General features: G+C 48.4%; 1 protein-coding gene across 1 annotated transcript in view; it reads right to left on the minus strand.

The window, feature by feature from the left end:
- Nucleotides 1–21,307, minus strand: part of CAPN14 (calpain 14) — a 36,013-nt gene that overhangs the window by 4,815 nt on the left and 9,891 nt on the right. The window contains 18 exon segments of the mRNA XM_027620518.2: nt 49–127; nt 761–829; nt 2,409–2,473; nt 5,082–5,139; nt 6,643–6,699; nt 7,190–7,226; nt 8,157–8,362; nt 10,297–10,305; nt 10,824–10,987; nt 11,895–11,969; nt 11,972–12,057; nt 13,128–13,202; nt 15,411–15,496; nt 17,696–17,761; nt 18,392–18,566; nt 19,114–19,250; nt 19,387–19,505; nt 20,312–20,381. Coding sequence (XP_027476319.2) covers nt 49–127; nt 761–829; nt 2,409–2,473; nt 5,082–5,139; nt 6,643–6,699; nt 7,190–7,226; nt 8,157–8,362; nt 10,297–10,305; nt 10,824–10,987; nt 11,895–11,969; nt 11,972–12,057; nt 13,128–13,202; nt 15,411–15,496; nt 17,696–17,761; nt 18,392–18,566; nt 19,114–19,250; nt 19,387–19,505; nt 20,312–20,381 — 1,633 coding nt within the window.

Raw genomic sequence — 21,307 nt, forward strand, 5'->3', positions numbered from 1 at the left:
CAGCCCGGCGAGGGTGCGGCCTGCAGCCCCTGTTCAGCCTGTGCCTACCTGCGTCCCTCCTGGCGGCCTGCAGCTGAGTCCTGTTCAGGTATCCCGACTGGTTACTGTCGTGCTTGTGGAAAACCTCCTGTGAAGAACCCACACCAAAGGCTCAGGAGCCAGGCGTGTCCAAGCACCACCCGAGAGCCCCTCCATGCCCCAGTGTCCATGCAGCAGTGGACCCTCGGCCAACGTGAGACCCTGCCAGCCAGGGCCTGCTGCCAGGACAAGAATAGGCAGAGGGTCCGGGCTTCTGAGATATGGAGTGGTTTTTTGTCATGCGGATAGACAGCCTGGGTATAGCCAAATGTACTTGACTTCGGCACATTCTCCAAACCTTGAAGGGCTGCCAGCTTTCAGACTCAGGAGACAAGGCGGATAGTGGTGAGTAAGAACTGGAAAAACAGGAAGAAGCCAACTGATGCAGGACTTTAATTGCCATGCTAGAGTTCAGACCTTAACTGACGACCGTGGGGAGTCTTAAAAAGCTTTCAGTAAGAAGCGACATCATCAGACATACACTTTAGAAATCCAGGAGACTGTTGGAACAGGCTGAGTTTGGGAGAGGGGGAAGGCGGGCGCACTGAAGGGAGGGTAGAGCAGCTGGGTGAACAGTGGGGTACACGGGGCTGAAAGAGGCGTGGTGCCTTACACAGTTTCGCAGAACTGCCATCTCTGCCCCCCACCCCCGTAAGGAGGTGTGGTTAAGACTTGTTCTTACCTGATAGAGCATCAGCTGCTTCCACAGGTCTCTGAACTCTTGGATGCTCACAGTACCAGACGCATTAAGCTGATAGAGGGTTAAGGTCAAAGCCTCTAGGGGAGTTGCCTTCACACCCCTGGCAGCAGCAATTGGCCCTCCGCACAACAGGGTGTAATTTGTGGACAGCCCTGCCCCCTGTCTGATAGCCCTGCTTGGCTTCTGCTGGCTGGTCAGTCCAGCCCTGGGCTCCCTCGCCCTTGCTAGAAAGGGACAGCAGGAGCCAGAAACACAGCCGCACTGGGAGAAGACTGATGATGGAGGGGATGTTGGTGATGACAACAGCTAACATTCAGTGAGAAAGGATATTTTGACACAGCCAATCTGATGTGATTTAAATAAAAAAACAGTAACTTTTTCTCCCCATTATTGTTAAAACCAACTTCTGGAAGGAGTCTGTCACAGGGTGGCTCTTATATTTAGTCATTTTATAAAAAGTTAAAAGCTTAGAGGGGGAGACGAACCATTAGAGACGATGGACTCTGAAAAACAAACTGAGGGTTCTAGAGGGGAGGGGGGGTGGGGGGATGTGTTAGCCTGGTGACGGGTATTAAAGAGGGCACATTCTGCGTGGAACACTGGGTGTTATGCACAAACAATGAATCATGGAACACTACATTAAAAACTAATGATGTAATGTATGGTGATCAACATTACAATAAAAAAATTTTAAAAAAGTTAAAAGCTTAATGATTGGCCTTGTAGACTGTATCATGTCCCAATACCTCTGCATCAGGGAGACCAGGTCAACATACCACCACACACACCTCTCTTTGAGCCCGAGTTATATGCTTGACCTACATCACTTCATTTTCACCTCCTAGGTGAGGTAGGTATTCACTCTCCCCCTGTAATGGATGATAAAACGGGGGCTCAGAGAGGATACTCCTATTGAAGTTCATGCAGCCGGTGGTAAGGTTGGGACCTCCTCCGATGCCGGCACACCTGCCCACCGCCTCACGCTGTCTTCTGCAACGTTTCTTCAAAGACCGCTTTTATATTTGCAAACCCCACCCCACACTCTCCATTCTACGTGCCCCTCTGTACCATGGATAATTAAACTGTGATTAAATTGTCCACTTAGAAAGGCAGAGGGTTTGCTAGAAACATCACAGGGCTGAGAGCCAGGAAAGCAGAGTCTGTGGCATGCCACTGAGCTTACTGACCTCTGATTTCCTGCTCTGTAAATGGGAGCAGCCACTGCCTGGTCACCAACTGCAAAACTTGGGAGCCTGAGTCTCCTGGAACAGAGTCTTTTTACCCAGAGGATTGCTCCTAACCACCACCCCCCTGCAGCTGCCTCATCCTCACTGTCGGCAAATAAGATTCTTATTATTCATAGCTAATATTCACCACTCCTTGGATGACAGCACTAAGCACTTTGCCTGGGTTACCCTACGTGCATTCTCCCGCTGATACTACAGAGTAGCTTTTAATAGCATCTCCACGCTGCACACGAGGGCCTGAAGGCACAACGAGGCTACGTGACTTGTCTGAGATCGCACGACTAGGAAGTGCTTGGATTGGAATTCAGACCCAGGCAGCCTGGCCCAGCTCGAGGCTCTCCACCAGCAGCAGCATGCCTCCTGCCACAAACCTGAAAAGATACGTCCAGCAGGGCCAGGATCCCCTGACAGGCGTCCAGGCTGAAGAGAGGCTGGGCGTTCCCCAGACCTGCAGAGGGACAGGAAGAGTGTGCATGGGGGTGGCCCTAGGAAGGCACAGCCCTTTTCTGAATGGGAAATGAGCTGTCTAGGCCCCCTGTGGGTTCCAATGACCATCATTTATGGGGGGTAGCGGGGAGTAAAAACAAGAGGGCAGCAGAGAGAGAAGGCTCAGTGGTGGTTCCTACACCCAAAGAGCACCATAAAGCCCTGTGGAGATGAGCCGGTTACAGCCTGGCTTTGCTTCCACCATAGGCAGGTGAACATAGCCCCGGGTACATAGGATATGGGTACCTCACCGAGTCACGGACTCCCAAATCTGAAAGAGAGCTGAGAGATCAATCTGTTCAAGTTCCACCTAAACTGGGGGATCCTTTCCTCAGATGTTTGGTGGACGGTCTCTCGGTTATGGGTGTTTGCTTTTTCACATGGAGGCATAGCTCCAGTCAGGAGAAATTTATGTTACTTCCAAAGGAATCTCCTGCAAAATTCAGTCTCTGGTCCGAGTTCTGCCTCCAGAAAGGCATAGACAGGCATATGTCTGCTCTTCAACGTCTCCTCTCCATACTAAACGTGGCTTCTAAACTCTCTTTGCCTTCTTCTAGACCCTATGCTTTGCCATCTTCTCTCTAAATGTGGTACCAAGACCAGAATGCACTCCTTGAGCTGCAGTTTAATGAAGCAGAGTACAAGGGGACTATGACTTCCCAAATTTTCAAGTTGTATTTCCCAAATTATGTTCCAATGATGGTGTTCTGCGGAGAAAGGGTTTTGAGTTCAACTATATTTGAAATATTTTGTATTTAGAGACCCTTTTATCCATTCACCATGCATCTTAGCACATGGTAGGTATTGAGAAGCCAGCATCGAAATTTTGTTTTTGTTTAATGCAGAATTCCCTGAGCACAATTGACCACAGAGTCTAACCCCTTTTATTTCATGGAACATTTCCTAAAACTTCATAGTGTCTAATACTCCTTGGAAGGCAATTTCAAAAATACAAATCTAAACATTTTCATTAAATATAGCCTGAATTTAGATTAGCTTATCTAGCAGCAACTTGAAACTATGAGCTCGTGTTAAGCTCCAGGTTAACTATATTAACCAGATATATTTCTTTACGTAAACTGCCACAAAAATGAGATCTTGTCTGCCAGGAACTTAGGCAATCAATTTTTAAAAAATAATGAAATGGCAGTTTTTAATTATCATCCTGACTCTGTTTCATCTTTTTGGTTTGGGGACACAGCTTATGAGCATTGTGAATTTCAGTTCAGCTATCTATTATATTAATGTGCCATCTGCAAATCTGGTAAGCCTACCTCCCGTGTCCTCTTCTGAGTCATTGATAAAACCTGAGGAAGTGAAGGGGAGAAACCAGGGACTCTCATCTATACTTACAGACTCTCATCTATAACATAGAATTACCCCTCTGGTTTCGCATTTATATAACTCTTGGGAATGGTAATCAGACTTGTGAATACATCTCATATTGCTACTTCCCAACCCACATGTCATCATTTACCATCAGATACTTTGCCAAGTATTTTGCCCAAAACCACAGTAGTTCTCTGATCTGTCAATCCAAAAATTCTCTCATAGGACTAAATGAAAGCAATTTGTCCACACGTTCTTTGGAAAACCACTTTGCATACTTGTGATCAAAACATTTAAAAAATTATAAATGTGCTCAGACTATCTCTTCTAGATAATTTCCCTAGAATTTATTTTCCAGGGTATGTGTGTCGCGGGTGGTGGTGGGGGGATTCTTAAATTCTATAATTTCTAGAATCTCACCTTCTGGTTCTTTTATAATACCTGAATTTGGCTTTGAGGAGCCATCTGGAAATTATTTCAAGCCCTGAGTTATACAACACCCTAGACTCTAATTTGTTTGGGTTTGAAGTCTTGGCTTCATATAAAGGAGAATCAATCACATATGTTAGGTGGCAAATACCTGTTAATTGTTTGGTTTACTTTCTTTGTTTTGAAATTCATTCTCCTCCCTGGAGAAATCATGTTCTTCCCACTTGAAATATACATATAAAAAATTTTCCATGGACTTTAAACTTTCTTAACAATATATCTCAAATTTCCTGTGAGGGCATCCATACTGGCCATTTGCAGCCCTCTGAGGGGATGTGCTCCCCTCCTTCAAATTTTTGAAGGTTGGTCAACTTAAATACGAGTCCATTAGAAAGCTCCCTGGGAGGGCTAGTCAACACTTACATTGTATATAAATACAATATTTATATGCCAGGCTGGGTACAGTTCTTCCACATGGAATTTATATGCCAAGAAAGAAGTACTCAGATATTCTTCCCAAACTAGCAAAACATCAGAAATCTTTATTTTCATAGCTATGTATCTCTACACACCCAAACTAAGCAAAGCAAAGCAAAAACAAAACCAAAAACCCCAAAAACAAAAAACAAAAAATCTATTTTCCAAGCTGTATAAATTTCTCTACTGCTACATGACCCACCCTGGTGTAAGACACAGCTGCTTAGGGGACCCTGGTGCAGGAATTCATGTGTCCCACAGGGGAAAGAGAGCAGACCCGGAGTTCAGAAGAGCCGTGCCCCTTGAGTCCTACAGGATGACTCTGAAATACTCACTTGACCAGGTCATGTGGTTCAGGATCTTCTGCAGCTGCACTGCATTTATTTCTGGATACTGAAGTGGGAGCAGAGCAGCAGGAGAAAATTATCATTACCGAAGGTTCATTAGATGCAGAGGGGCTGCAGGAGAAGAGAGCTGGGAAGTCACCCCAGCCCTGCTCTGCACGGAACATACGCCACTTCTGGGCGGAGTAAGTGAGCCCGGGTGTCAAGCCCAGGGAACCCCAGCAGGACAGGACTCATAAGAAACAGTCTAATAATGGTGTTTGTCAAACTGAGTTTCATCAAGATGCTTTAGGAGTTCAGCAAACAATTTGGTTTGAATTTTATTCTTAATAAGAGATCTTCAGCCAAGGGTCCAAGTTTTAATTTTAGAGTTTATCAGAAGCAACGCTTTACATTAACATTTAACTTTAAAGAGGCGCCTAGGGGGCTCAGTTGGTTAAGCGTCTGCCTTCGGCTCAGGTCGTGATCCCGGGGTCCTGGGATCGAGCCCCGCATCGGGCTCCCTGCTCAGCGGGGAGCCAGCTTCTCCCGCTCCCTCTGCTGCTCCCCCTGCTTGTGCTTACTCTCTCTCACATAAAGAAAATCTTTAAAAAAAAATTTAACCTTAAAAAATATAAATGAAATGTAAGTATCATCAATGTGAGCTTATAAAACAGATACATATTCATAATATATCAGTTTTACCTGTTTTATATATATTGGGGTTCTCAATGAGATTCCATTTGATAAAAGGACTGCAACAGAAACTGTTTGGAAACCCCTGGTATGGAGGAAAACATCTATGAACAACACAGGTAAGATTCTAACTATCCTCTCTGGCTACATTAGGCAAAATGCCAGGGGTGAATATGAGAGAAGACTGGGGGGCAGGCACATTGTGAATTAAATCCGGAGAGTTACTAACACGAGGAGCTCATGCCCTTGTAGTTTTAATGACATCACTAAGCTGTCAGATGCCAGATTTCTAGTGTATTTGTGTCTTATTCCTCAACGGACCTAGTGTCCTGCAGCTTAGGGACAGAGCGGCTTCCAGAGCCCGACCTCACACCACTGGCCTCCTGATCTGGGTCAGCTTAAGGAAAGGCCTCAAGGGGACCAGGTATGCAGCCCCAGGCCCTCTCTTCCCTAATGCCCTCTTCCCAGCCCTATCCCTTCTCTAGGTGACCACCCAAGGGGTCTTCTTCCTTGGGCTCCCCCAGGCCCCTTGGGCTTGTCATTACCATGCTCTGCACCCACTGCCAACACGGATTCTAAACTCTACATTCCTTTTTCTCAGGGATTAAAGATTAAAGCCGTTTCTCCTACAACTACTCAAAGTCACTTCCAAGAACAGATATGCATTTTACAGGAGCCTTCTGGAGACAATCCACTTCCACTTAACTTGTCTAAAAACTTGAGGATTTGAATATAAAGTGGCCGTTTGGGGAACAGTAACCTTACATCAGACTTTGTACCAGGATCAGGCAGCTTCAAACACATCCTCCATGGAATTCTATGCTCCACTTTTTCCCCTGCTTTGCCCTCTGCTCACCACCACCCCTGGCCAACTTACCTTCTCAAAGAGTTTAGTGAAGAATTCATCCTGCCCTTCATTTTGGTCCACTATTTCCTAGAGGAACAGACACATGGAAAGACCTCATCATTCACCTAGATGAATGGATGCTCAGCACACACTGTCTCATGACCCCCAGGCTCCAGAAATCTATAAGTTGGACCTTGAGCACCGTCTTAAGTTTTCTACCACAGCATTCACACATCTTTTGTTTCTCTAATTCTCACTGGCTTTGGAGAAGTAGCAGACAGTGAAATGGGTAAAAGAAACACCAGGTAGAAAGAAGCAGAAGCAAGTCGATGTATAACTCATGTACTGGGCACTCTGGGCCCTCCATGACAAGGACCTGACCAGAAGGGCAGTTCTCCTGGTGTAAAAACAGCAGAACTAGGGACTCTTAGGGCACAAAAGAGAACATAGTATGGGTGCCGTAGAGTAGGGTCCTCAGGATCTGCAGACTTCTTCCCCCAACATATGAACATGAGGGGAGAAGCCCACCGTCCTTTGGAAACGGTCCCAGCGTGTGGAATGCCACCTGCCTACGCACCTTAGAGAAGACAGCACTGACGTTGCAGCCGATTTCACTGAGGGAAAACAAAAGGCAGAATTACTTCCTGAGAGCATTTGGCCAATATTCTCCCTCCCCTGGGAACACATCTTCCAAGTCCTTTAACTGATCTGCCATGTGGGCTCGCCCCGCTCTCACGCCTTTCCCCCCACTTCTCCTTGGAGTAGACAGTCCAGCCACATGGCCCCACACACTGCTCCCCACATGCCCCCGGGCTGTTGCTCATTTCCACGCCTGGCATGCCTTTCACTGTCCCCACCTACACCAAACGACTCCTACTCATATATACTATCAGCATGGACAGGCAGTGAGGCTCGAGGTCAGGTCAGACTACATAGAGCCAAACCACCAATAAAAAAGAAAGAGAACTGGATTCTAAGCACTGACGGGCTGTCGTGTCAAAACAATCATAAGCAGCAGCAGAAGTTGGGCTGGGATGCGTGTCTATTGATTCACTTGCACACACTTATGGATCTAAGCCTGCTCATTGATGACAGCCTCCCCTCATGTGCACAACCCCTATGCAGCTCCTAGAAATTAACACCTCCCCAAAGCCACCCCTGCTTCCCCCAGGACCACGGGAGTTTGGCTCAGATGCTCCTCCTTGATGTTCTGCTAACACCCTGTGTAGTTAAATGCTTGCACTGGACATAGTATAGCATAAATCACTGCTCATACGTCCCTGTCCCTTCCAGGCCTTGAGCTTCCGGTGCAGGGGCCAGGCCTAGTCTAGCTTTTTCTCTTGAATGTCTAGCAGACTGTTCATTTCTTAAGAGAGTGGGGAGGAGGAAAGGAAGGGCGCTCCCCGTGCAGGGAGCTCCATGCTCTCCCTACCCCTCTCCTGTGTTGGCCACACAGACCCCGTCCTCTGCAATTTCCGCCTCCTCCTCCATACTTCCCCTGGCCCAAGGGGGCCCCAAACTCCAGGGGAGTCCTATGTCCTTACTGAAAGATGTGCTTCCTGGGGAAGACTCTCAGGAGAAACTCCGACTCCTGGCCGGCCTCAGAGGTGCAGGGCACGATGAGGTATGTCCCTGGCTCCAGCTGCAGCTCTTGACTCCCTTCTTTCTCTGTGAGAAATGCTTCGGGCCACCTTAGGGGAGTATTTTTCCAGAAGAACTCAGGAGGCAGTCTCCTCTGGTCACCATAGTACTGTGGGTGGAGGATGGAAGAGCCTCAGTTAAGACGATACCCAGGGCTTCTAGCCAGCCCTGGGGTCCTTGGCCAGGAGACAGGATGAAGGTGATCTCTGATTAGCCAAACCCAACCTGCTCCAGTGGAAAGATAAAGGGGTGAGCAGTGGAGGGGAAAAAACACAACATGTCAGGAATGAGCACCATTGCTGGAATCCTATGTGGGGCTGATGAAACACATGTCAATCCATTTAACTTTACATTAAAAACAATGTTGTATACAAACGATGTGAGAAATGTCACTGTGTCTGCACTTTCCATTTTACGGTTAAGGGTCTGAGTCTCAGACAAGTTAGGTCATGTGCCCAAGGTCACCTAGCTGGTAAGAGTCCCAGCCAGCGTTGGAATTCAGGGCAGCTGAGCTCCAAAGTCCTTGTCTTTTACACTCCCTGATGCTGCCTCCATGTATGTGATGTAATTTCAAGGTTGATTATGACATGACTATGGTCACAGATACTGGTGGACCACCAAACATCTCCCCACCTACAGTAAAACAGCTACGTACAGATAAACTGGACATTCTACATCATCTCAGTGAAGGGGAAAGAGAACTGGACAAAAGTTCAGAAGACCTGAATCAGGCTCTGCCTTTCACATTGCCTGGGCGTGTGTCTTTTGTTTTATCTCATATTCTCTCTCTCTCTCTCTCTCTCTCTCTCTCTCTCTCTCCCTCCCTCTCTCTCTTATTTTCTCTCTCTCTGTCCTTTCTCCCTCCTTTATTTCCCCATCTTTCCCTATCTTTCTTTCTTGCTGCCTTTCCCCTTTGCTCTCACTCAAGGGTTGTAGAGGGAGAGGAGGACCATATGCTGGTTCTTCACTCCAGTTTATATAAAGATAACAAAGATGTTACCCATCTAACATAAAAACATTTCACAGGTTCCACTCAAGGCTAAGGAAACAAAATGTACCTCCTGATGATGCATGCTTTCCTTTAGCAGACAATAAGAACTAGAGAATCATCCTGTTGCCATTTTTGCCTTGGCTACTGGGAATCTCAGAACTAAATTTTATAATCAGCCATATTAGCTGTCCTAGGTTTAGCGTTCCCTGTAGACTCAACTGCTTACCTTATCCATATATGACTTTTTTCTTGCCTTATAAATTTTAACTGGCTTATAGTTTTGTTCTGTTTACAGTTTTATTGTAGGCTGACCCGAAGTCTATTTAGAAATATGCATGATATAAATAACTTAAAAAAATTTATGGGGAACTTTGGGAGCCTTCAGTGTTCCTACAGGAGGAAAAAAATCCAAAACTGACCCAAGACACCTAATACAGAAATAGTTTCTTTTACAAAAACCCTTTTACTTGATTCAATCTAATTTGAGAAAATGCAGTTTTCCACTCCTGTTTACTTTGGGAAACAAAATAATAGCCACCACGCTCGCAGAGGCTGGGGTCCCTCCAACCTTCTCAGCTGCTCCTCTAGGCTCCCGCTGCACATGAGAGCCACACTTGTTCCTGTCCCCTGTCTGTGTTTCTGTCCCATTTTCCCAAGCCTTTGTCCCTTGTCCCTAAGGAGGTGGGCTGCTTGGTCTCCTGATGTCCATATGTTACAGATCTGTTTTACTATGGGCTTCATAACTCAGGCTCTAAGACTATGATTTACCATTCTTCTGACACCAGGATGGTCCTCAATATCAGTGCTAGCTATTTACGCAGGGATTTAATAAATTCTAACATGTATTGGTTCTACACCAGGCTCAGAGACCACCCCAAAGAGGCAGAAGGATTTCTCAGGGTCCTTGGGTAAAAAGAATGGCAAGCACTCATCCCTTTGGCACTGTTGCCGGACACGCTCACGGCTCCTCACGTAAGGCTGCTACAGTCGAGCTGAACCTCACACATGACATCACTCCAAACCAGGGCCAGCTGGTCAAGTGTGGCACTCACCTTGCTCAACTGAAAAGCAGAAAAAAGAGAGGCCTCATTGGGCAGGGAATGCAACTCTTCCACAAGCACAAACTAATGGAGGTTGATATGTAAGAAGGCTCCCCCCAAGGGCCCCTGTCTCTCCCATAAGACTTGCTATTCTAGTCAGTGACATTTAATTCATCATCAGGAATTCTGGAAAAGGGTGATGGAAGGCAACCCTGACTTTTTGGGAGAGGAAAAGAACAGCGGTCTTGATTGTATGAACTGTGTGCCGGGCCCCATGAGGAGCACTGGCATGCGGTGTCCTTCTGGTCTACCCTTTGCATAAATATCAGTGTCCCCACTCTACAGATGAGGAAGCTGATGCTCAAGGGCCAGCAGGTGACGTGTTCTAGATCACATATTCCCAAGGGATAGAGCCAAGGTCTGCACCCAAGTCTGCGTGGAGACAGAGACAGATGGTGAAGAGGACAGGAAACAGGGAGGAAGGATACCCAGTGGTGGGAGATGCCCCACGAGGCCGTGGGCCCTGGAGGCCCACTCACCCTAAAGAGGTAGAAGCCGATGGCAAGGTGAGGCTTCCGGTTGCGGTGCCTGTGCCTGGGCTTCTGGAGCAGGGACACCAGCATGCTGCAGGGCATCAGGAAACTCCTGCCCTCCTGAGGGCTCCAGACAGACAGCAGAAACTGTGGGTTCTTCCAGAATGTGTCTGGAGCAGAATGAAGTGAGGTGAGCCAAGCCCCCGGCTCCCTCAGCTTCACACTCCCACAGACCCAGGGCACCTGCCCTGAGATTCCCACCCTAAGGTCCATCTGGAGGGAGTGGGGTTCTCAGCCTTCCCTCTGTCCCCCCTCCAACCCCACCCCTTCCACCCTGTGTCCTACAGACACACACAGACCAAGAGCTCTTCTCATCACTGTAGCCCCTTTGCGCAGCATGGTTCCTGGCACAGACTTTGTGCCCCATAAGCACTGACTGCCTGAGTAAGGAACTGTATTAACTAACTGAGGAGAACAGGTCCATGATCACAGGGAGGTTTGCATTTTAACAGGGACCAAGCTTCAGCCTCTGGAGGGACCTCTGTGGTGAGAGGGGGAAGCCAGAGCCAAAGGCACCTGGCCCACTGAGATCATATCCTACAAGTCTTTCCTTCCAAAGAGATGGCTCAGCACCTCCACTGTGGAGAAAGGGACACAGTGACAAAATCTCTCCACTTTGAGAATTCAGACACATTTGTCTCCTGTAAGTGGTGAGCTAAGAATCCTTGATTTTGTTTCACCACCGACCTCCAGGCAAGCCTGATACATAGGACAAAATTACTATTTCAAGCCTGTCTTTAAGGGGTGGTTATTTCAGCATAGAAATGGCCTTGTCCTAAAACCAAAGACTGAACCCCCACTTCTACCATGCATGTGTGCCTGTGGCTTCCGGGGGCTGAGGAGGACATGGCCCAGGGCCAGAGCACACGGCTCAACCAGCAAAATCCCTCACACTCAGCCAGATGCCCCGTGTAGGGCACAAACCCCACCCTCACCCGCAGTGCGCCCGCGTCCCCACCCTTGCTGGAAAGCTGCTACTCTAGCCCCAAGAGCCCCAGTTCCTGTGCACGTGCTTACCTTGGGGCGACTTCATCCGGCCACCAGCCGTGCTCCCCTTCTCCCACTTCCCCTCTTGCATGGTGCATGCTGAATCTGGCCCACCTCCTGATTCAGCAGGCCTGGGATCAGTTTACAAATGACCAGAAGCATGAAATGCACTTTAAAGTCCCTCAGTGTCATCCTGTGGAGAGGAAGGGGGCACAGCACAACGTCTACACATCAGGACTAATGTGGGGGCTGGAATCAAGCAGCCCCACCAGCCCCACCAGCCCCAGCCCCATGACCTCACCCTTCTGTCCTGCTGAGCTGGCCTGGGACATGGGAGAGCGAAGCTGGCTACATGAGTGTGAGGAGGCATCAGGGGAGGTGGGCCATCGAGAAACCACCCCCCACCCCCAGCCCATCACTGGAAGCAGCTTCCTGCAAAGCATGCCTGGGGGAAATGTTCTTGCTTTGCTGATCGCAATGATAAAGCTGAACTGAGGCATTCCTAGCTAGCCAATTGAGATACAAGTGTTCAAGAATAAATGCACAAGTCGGTTCTCAACTATTCATTGATAAAAGTCTTAGCCCCTACTCACTTTGTGACCCAAGGCATGCTATCTGCACTGGCTGATGCTCAGTTTACTTATCTATAAAGTGGAAATTAATAGTAGTTTCAGGGCTGTTGAGTTCAGTGACCACTTCCAAAGAGACAGGGGTCACAGCAGTCTAGAAAGAGTGCAGAATGGGGGAAGAGTGGCCCATGGGAACAAGGGTGGAAGTTAATAGTAAGGACCAAAAGCGAAGGGAAAGGGGAGCAAATGGGGCTCGCCTCACCCAGAAACAGCATCAGCTCAAGGCGTCTTGGTGGCTTTTGATAAAAGAGGGTGAGTGGCTTTGGGGTGGGTGGGAGTCATGTCATGGTGTTCTGAGGTGGCTTATAGTTTATAGTTATGGCTTCTTTCCTTATCTCCCTTTCAGGCCAGGAAAGACAAAACCTTGGGTTTGAGTGTTTTGAGTGATTCAAGAGACTGGGCAGAAGTCAGGGAGAAGGAGGCAGCCACCCCCATGCTCTGCACCCAGTGTCCACTGAGCACCATGTCAGCAGTCACTGCACTCATCATAGGGACCATGACCATTTGCAGGGGCTGTGGGCCCCTATCTCCGCACACGAGGTGCTTGGCAGACGTGTGGCACCCAGTAAATATTTGCAGGCTGGGTGTCCAAATGTAAGCCAGGGCATTTGTCCCGAGTCCCCAGGTCAGATACCAGAATTCTCCATCATCACTTTCTCTCAGCAGTAGAATCTTCTCCTTGGGGCTCAGTAGCTCCCACGTACTTGAGCTGAAAACAGAAAAGGGGGTGTTTCCGTGGGGAATGAAGGATTGTGGAGGACATGGGGTAAATGTTCAAGAGTGTCATTATTTCTCTCCTCTTCATGCCGCTTTGCAAACAACTAAATCTCACATCCTGTCTTCTAAAAACAACGTGTAACAGTAACTCATCCCTCACTGGGCACCAAGCTCTGGGCCAGGCCCTCCACATACTTGATCTCACCTAAGGCTAACAATTTTGCAAGGCAGGGATTTTTCTTTCTTTCTTTAAATTTTTTTATTGTTATGTTAATCACCATACATTACATCATTAGTTTTTGATGTAGGGTTCCATGATTCATTGTTTGTGTATAACACCCAGTGCTCCATGCAGAACGTGCCCTCTTTAATACCCATCACCAGGCTAACCCATCCCCCTACCCCTTCCCCTCTAGAACCCTCAGTTTGTTTTTCAGAGTCCATCGTCTCTCATGGTTCGTCTCCCCCTCCGATTTACCCCTCTTCATTCTTCCCCTCCTGCTACCTTCTTCTTTTTTTTTCTCTTAACATATATTGCATTATTTGTTTCAAAGGTACAGATCTATGATTCAACAGTCTTGCACAATTCACAGCACTCACCATAGCACATACCCTCCCCAATGTCTATCACCCAGCCACCCCATCCCTCCCACCCCCCACCACTCCAGCAACCCTCAGTTTGTTTCCTGAGATTAAGAATTCCTCATATCAGTGAGGTCATATGATACATGTCTTTCTCTGATTGACTTATTTCACTCCACATAACACCCTCCAGTTCCATCCACGTTGTTGCAAATGGCAAGATCTCATTCCTTTTGATGGCTGCATAATATTCCATTGTATATATATATACCACTTCTTCTTTATCCATTCATTTGTCGATGGACATCTTGGCTCTTTCCACAGTTTGGCTATTGTGGACATTGCTGCTATAAACATCGGGGTACACGTACCCCTTTGGATCCCTACATTTGTATCTTTGGGGTAAATACCCAGTAGTGCAATTGCTGGATCGTACAGTAGCTCTATTTTCAACTTTTTGAGGAACCTCCATATTGTTTTCCAGAGGGGTTGCACCAGCTTGCATTCCCACCAACAGTGTAGGAGGGTTCCCCTTTCTCCACATCCCCACCAACATCTGTCGTTTCCTGACTTGTTAATTTTAGCCATTCTGACTGGTGTGAGGTGTATCTCATTGAGGTTTTGATTTGGATTTCCCTGATGGCAAGGCAGGGACTTTTGTTGCCATTTTAGAGATTGGGAAACAGAGGTTAAAAGAGACTAAGTCACTTTCCTGAAGTCACAAAGTTATGAAATGTCCAAGCGCATCTGAACCTATGTTGGTACTATGTATTTTCAAGCCCGTCATTTTGAACTTCTATGTCAGACCACAAGGGAGTAAGGCTTTCCTGCATTACTTCTCCACCACAAACAACTAAAAATATAAAAAACAATTGTTTTCAGATGCTAGACAGTAGGCAGCTCAGGGTTATGACCCGGGGGGTTTTGGGAGGAGCAAATGAGGTGAGCCCTCATGTCGCCCAGACTCCTGCCCGAAACTAAATCCCTGGAAGGTGACCCAGGGAATCACATTCTGATCTGAGCAGAGCTCCCAGAGGTCACAACATAGAACCAGAAGGTCGGGGCCAATCTGGATCTGTCTACCTCTGACTCAACGGGCCCAAGAGCACACTGAACCATGTCCGGGAAAGAACACTGGATTTGACTCCAAAAACCTTTAAGTAATTTGCTTACTAAGCATCAGTTTCTTCATCAGTAAAATGGAGATAAAACTCCCTACCTAGTAAGAGCACTGTTCAGAGGATTTAGAGATAATAAATATTCGAAGTGCTTGAAGGAAATATGCCAGACTGCACCTAAGGGAGGTCTCTGCACATTCAAAGTCAAGGTAATTTTTACTTTTAAATAAATAAGGGCAGGAAAAATAAATTCAAAATGCTTAGCACAGTGCTGGCAAGCTCTCAATAAACATTAGCTCAATTATGATAATGAATGAGAAACCCGTCTATACGTCATTAAGCATCACATAAATGTGAGCAATTGACCTTCACAACCGGAACACTCTCCTGATCCAGCTGGAGACCAAAGAACACTTTTAAATTTGTGTGCAGACAGCAGACTCCTTCACAGGCTTGCCCTGCCCCATCCTCACCCCTGCCAGCCCGTTCCGGGCATTCACCTGTCACTCCAGTCTCCTTTCCATTCCACTTTGCCCCAGGGGTTCCGCAGCTTGACTAGATATTCTGGTCCATGTTTGCAGGTCACCTGCACAAAACGAGAAGCAATTTAGGTGGCTGGGCTGAGTGCCAAATGCAAATGTTGCAGCTATCTGGGTGAGATCCGTGCCTGCCAGATGAGACCTTGAAATGGAAGACCAAAGGCCCTGAGCGTGGGGAGAAGAGAAAGTGGTTCTGCCTCTTAGAGCTGCTGAGACCTAGCACAACTTACCCTCTCTGGGTCTGTTTCCTCATCTGGAAAGTAAAGCTAATAGCTACATCTGCTGTAACGTGTTGAAAGGTGGCCCCCCAAAGATAGATCTACCAAAAATCTGTCAATGTGGTTCTATTTATTTATTTATTTTTAAAGATTGATTTACTTATTTCAGTGAGACAGAGAGAGAGAAAGAGAGCACAGGGGGAGGGGCAAAGGGAGAAGGGGAGAGAGACCCAAGCAGACTCCCAGCTGAGTACAGAGCCGGACACAGGGCTCGATCCCACGACCCTGAGATCACGACCTGAGCTGAAACCAAGAGTCGGATGTTTAACCAACGGTGCCACCCACGCGCCCCAGTGTGATCCTATTTATTAAAAGGGTCTTTGCAGATATAATAAAATTAAGGAACTTGAGATGAAATCACCCTGAAGGGGTGCCTGGGTGGTTCAGTCAGTTCAGGGTCTACCTTTGGCTCAGGTCCTGGGATCGAGCCCCGTGGTTGGGTTCCCTGCTCAGGGGGGAGCCTGCTTCTCACTCTCCCTCTGCCGCAACCCCCCCCCCCCCCCGCCGACCCCACTGCTTGTGCTCTCTGGCTCACTCTCTCCTCTCTCTCAAATAAATAAATAAAATCTTAAAAAGAAAAGAAATCACCCTGGATTAGGGTGGGTCCTAAACCCAGTGCTAAGAGAAGGGAAAGGAAGGGTGGGAGGGAAGGCCATGAGGAGATGGAGGAAGAGATTGGAGCTCTCCATCCCTAGCTAAGGAATGCTGGGAGCCGCCATAAGCTGGAAGAGGCAGTGAAGGATTCCCCCCAGAACCTGCAGAGACTGTCATGACAGCTTGATTTCAGATTTCTGGCCTCCGGTACTGTGAAAGAATAAATTTCCATTGTCTGAAGCCCCTCAGTTTGTGGTAATTTGTTACGACAGCCCCAGGACGCTAATACACCCCCACACAGGGGTGTGTTGAGGATTGAGTTAACATTTGTGAAGAAGTTGGAACAAGACTTAGCACACAGTAAGTGCTAAATTTTGCTAATTATGTTAAATAAATATACAACAAATATGGACACAAACATGTAACTCTATTAATAAAATCTAATTTTTGTTAAAGAAATATGAGAATTCATGAAAAGCTCTTGACACACACACAAACATGACTGATGTAGATCTGGGAGGAGGAAGAAGTCAGGTGGGAGCTGAGGTCAAGAAATCTGAGAGAGTAAAAGGGAACTGGAGGACTTGGGCACATCAGGCTGTCTAGAGGACATCAGCGGCTCCGTAAGATGGAACCATGCTTTTCTGTGCAGCCCCGTCCACCAGGAGTGCCCCTTTCCCTCGGACAAATCTACCGACCTTTCCAGAGCCAGCTCAATGTCACCTCCTCTATGAAGCCTTTCCTGACTTTCCCCAACCCAATCAGGCAAATATGTTCTCTCCTACCTCTGAGACCCTAAAGCCTTTCATCTATTTTTTTTCTTCTCTCCACTTTCTACTTTGCTTCGTTACCATGCTTACCTATGGTTTGTCTCCATCCCTGACTGTGAGCTCTGTGTAGGCCGGGTCCCTGTCTGATTCATCTTTCTCTCAGTGCTTAGCACAGCTCAAAAGATGAATAGCCATGGAAAGAACCCGGGAGGCTGATGAAAAGGAGTGTGTGAGAAAGAAGTGGGAATTTGGGCAGGAAGCCCCAGATGTGAAGGTCATGGGCAGTGGCAGCCCCGAGCAAAGGGGGCCTTGAGGAAGGGCGGTGAGGCCCATCAGGGCTAGATGGCTGATTGGCAGGGCTGCCCCAGGACAGGAGGGGCCGGGACTGTGACCTGCAGGTGGCCCAGGCTGGACCCACCACATCACTCCAGAACATAGATGCACTGGTGCAGGAACCCACCACCTGCTTTGGCAGGACCTGTAAAACCCAGCAAAGAATTTGCCCCTCAGACTGGGCACAGCTAGTAACGTTCACCCAAGCCTTGGTGAGAAGCCCTGAGAGAGGAGGAGCCCAAAGGGAAACAGAGGGTCTGGTTCCACCCACCTTCCTGATTCCTGTGAGGGTATAGGCATGGCCGCCCACCAGCCCATTCTCCAGCACCCTTTCCTTCTGTGGAGACAAGAGAGCTCCTGTCAGCCCACTGCTGTATACAGCTTATTTGGCAGGGGAGCGGGGCGGGGTGGGGGGGCATGGGGACCTGTATGGCTAGAGCAAGGGCTTATGGGGAGGGCTGGGAGAGACCCAGCTATGCCCTCACAGTTGTCAAAGCTCTTCAGCATCCACAGTCTCGTTGGAGCCTCTAAGTCAGGATGCCATTCTGCAGGGATTCCCGTCCCATTGGACAGAGGACAAACTCAGATTCGGAGCTGCTAAACCATCATGTGGGATGATGTGGTGGTCGCTCACAGAGGCAGGGCTGAACCCAGGGCTCCCTACTCTAGTCCCATGTTCTTGGTTGTTACTAAATTAGGCAGTAAAGACCAGTTGTGCTAGTAAAGCACCTTGCACCTGGTTGACACTTAGTCACTGTTAGCTCGCTTGTCTGCACACCATCTGCATTTGACTGTGGCCTTGCCGGCCCCTAGGGCTCAGCTTGGCTGCTCCGGTTTGAGTATCAGGACTCTAGGAGCAAGAGCTAGAGGGGGGTCTTGGGGCCCACCCCAAAGTGAGAGCAGAAGCGGGTGGATGAAGGGGATGGGAGCAGGGAGGACACGCTGCTGGTACACAGCCCAGTCGCACCCCTGAGTGGGTCTGGCAGCCAATGAGGGTTCTGCTGTAGGTGGCTCAGGTTAGGATGTCCCAGAGGTTGCCAGGGGCTTCTGCTGGATTGATGGTCATCGTCACCACTCCAGTGAAGTCCACGAGTGCTTCAGACACCTGTCCATGCTGCAAGTCTTCGTAGGAGCCAGAGAGCCTGCCCAGGGAAGGAGTATGCATGGGAGTAGAAGGGAAGGGGCATTTACCCTGGAGCCTGGGATGGTCCAAATGAGTCTAGTGAACCCCCTGCTTGGTTCTTCCCTGGGCACGTGCCTGCTACTCCTTCCTTCCATCCCAAAAGCAAAGGAGAAAACTCACCGGCGGGCAGGATACTCTGAGTTCCTATCCTTGTTAAACAACTCCACCCATTAGGGAAAGGCAAAACTCCCAAATGCTTGTTCAGATGGGGTAAACTCTACATAAGAGTCTCTGAATACATCACTTCTATATTCACTAAGCCATGCCTCAGCGTCTCACTTCATAAAATTTACCTGCCTCCTCTTGTGCTCTCCCAGCATTGATGGGAGGGAGACAGAAAGACAGAGACAGGGGAGGGAAGGGAAGGGGAAGGGGAAGGGGAAGGGGAAGGGAAAAGAAGGGAAGGGAAGGGAAGGGGAGGGGGAGTGGAAGGGAAGGGAAGGGGAGGGGAGGGGAAGGGAGGGGAGGGGAAGGGAAGGGAAAGGATTTCTGGTTGATTATCTTACTTAGCATAGGCCTTTTCCAGAAGAGCTCCCCAGAACAAGTGTTTGTCGGTGGAAGAGACAAACACCAGCTGGCCAGCTGCATTCACAGGGAGTCGGTCATCTATCACCACAGGCACCCACTTCCCAAAGTGCCAGAACTGGAAGGAGAAAGTGCCCACCGGTGAGAGAAGATTGCCGTGGAAGACGGTCAGCCCAGGAGGCAAAGACATGACTCTTCCAAGAAGCCTCTTTCCTATGGCTTCCTCCAGGCTGGGGCACCAGGAGGTTACTCACCCAGAACTGGAAAATGCCGGCATACTTCTCAGTGAAATTCTGCTTCAGGGGAACGACACGGCTCAGGATGTCCTGGTGCAAAGTCAGGGCTTGCAAAGCAGCCAAGAACCAGCAGTCACCTAAGCCAGAGAGCACATAGCGTCTGCATGGGTGTACTTCCTACATTCTGCAAGGGTCTGCATGAATCTATTGAAGACATTACATGCAAGAAATGCCTAGTCCCAACTGCTTTCCTCTCTGGGCTTGTAGCCCAGTTTAGCAGAAGGGAAAGATATACTAAGGAGGAAGACAGTGAGTGAGCAGAAGGAGGGGAGGAGCGTTGGCTGGAATCTCAACCTGACACCAAGAATTGAGCCATATTCCTGGACCAGCTTTTAGCTTCCTGAATGCCACATCCTCAGGAACTTGGACCCAAACACAACCAAACTTTTCTTAAAGTCCTGCCTCTGTAACTGATTTATGCCCTTCTGGGAAAGCCTCAACCCTTCCGGGCTCCATTATCCCTGTCTGTGGAACAGGTATCACTACATTTGTGCCTTCCCTCTGTGGCCAAGGGTTTTTTTCTATTCCCCTAAAAAGAAAGTCGGGGTGAGGATAGGCTTGCTTGGACTCCAGCTGGGGCATCTAGTGACTGGTGTGCCAAAAAGGACTCATTATGGGGACTAGAGCAGAGTGAGCACATTCTCCCAAGACAAAACTTAGACCTGTAAACTGGTAATGAGGATTATCCTTGGGCAAGTTTTGGCATTCCCATACATCCTCAGAGGACTGGCTGTTACCATTTTCCTGGCAAAGGGCACAGACTACAGGGTGGAGTTCAGGGTGGCCGTTTCCCCCATTGGGAATCTCTCAGTTGCCCTCTTTCCCACCCCACTCAGCCTTAGCAGCTGCCAGGCCTGTGTGTCCAGGGGCTGTACAGACTTACCTACCACTCCCTGGCACAGGTCCAGTCTTTTGGCATTGGCAGAATAGAACTGGGGATTGCTGCGTAGCTCCTGTGGGGGACAGACGGAACTGCCCTTTTGACCAAGAAGAAGCTCCTTGAGCTACGGTGACCGTAGTTTCCCATACCCCAAGACTGGACTTACGGGGACATAGATATAGAATATATATGAAATTAGGGCTGTCCCAGACAAGCTGGCATATGGATTCGGCCTGTCGCATTTCTCATTTCTTCTTGCAGCCCATGTAAGCCAGAGTCCGGGAGAACTCTGGGTCGATACTGAGAAACAGCACTTGTACCAAGATGCCTTTGCTTGGAGTTTCTGTTAAAATGGAGGTACGTCTTTTAGACGGTGTTCGTATTTTTCCTAGAGATCTTCCCGTTGTCCTTATTCTCCTCCTGCTGCTCATCCCCCCCTTTTCCCCCAACATAATGGCCTCTTTGCCCTTCCACACTGAGATGTGTGGGGGGGGGGGCGGCAGTGGGAGGTGGGGCAGGTGCTCTCTGCTCCGTGGTGAGCACTAAAGCCCTCATGTTCTGCAATGGCACAGCTCACCCAAGGTCCGGTGTGTGACGGACTCTATGTCAGCTGTTCCCGAATTTTCTGGGAAAAGTAGAATCTTGACTGCTATCTAGTTTGGGAGGCCCTCTTGGGAATTTTGCACACAGAAGGGACTTAGTCTGGGGCCATACACTTTGATGGGCAGGCTGAACAGGGCCCAGAAGGGCAGAGAATCTGTAGCACAAGCTGACTCCACTTTGTTCACCAGCCATGTTTGGGAAATCTATTGCGTAAATCAAGTTTGGTGGGGACTGGATTGCCTTTGAACACATTAAGTTGCCTTTTAAAGGAATTGTCAAAGCACTTTAGAACGTGAAGAACATTGTTGTAAAGTAATTAATAGCTTCTTAATTTATGTGTTCTGTGGGCCTGAGTTGGGGGTTGGGAGTGAATGTACTTGAGAATGCGTCTCCCTG

The sequence above is a fragment of the Zalophus californianus genome, chromosome 8, assembly GCF_009762305.2.
Source record: "Zalophus californianus isolate mZalCal1 chromosome 8, mZalCal1.pri.v2, whole genome shotgun sequence".
Lineage (NCBI taxonomy): Eukaryota > Metazoa > Chordata > Mammalia > Carnivora > Otariidae > Zalophus > Zalophus californianus.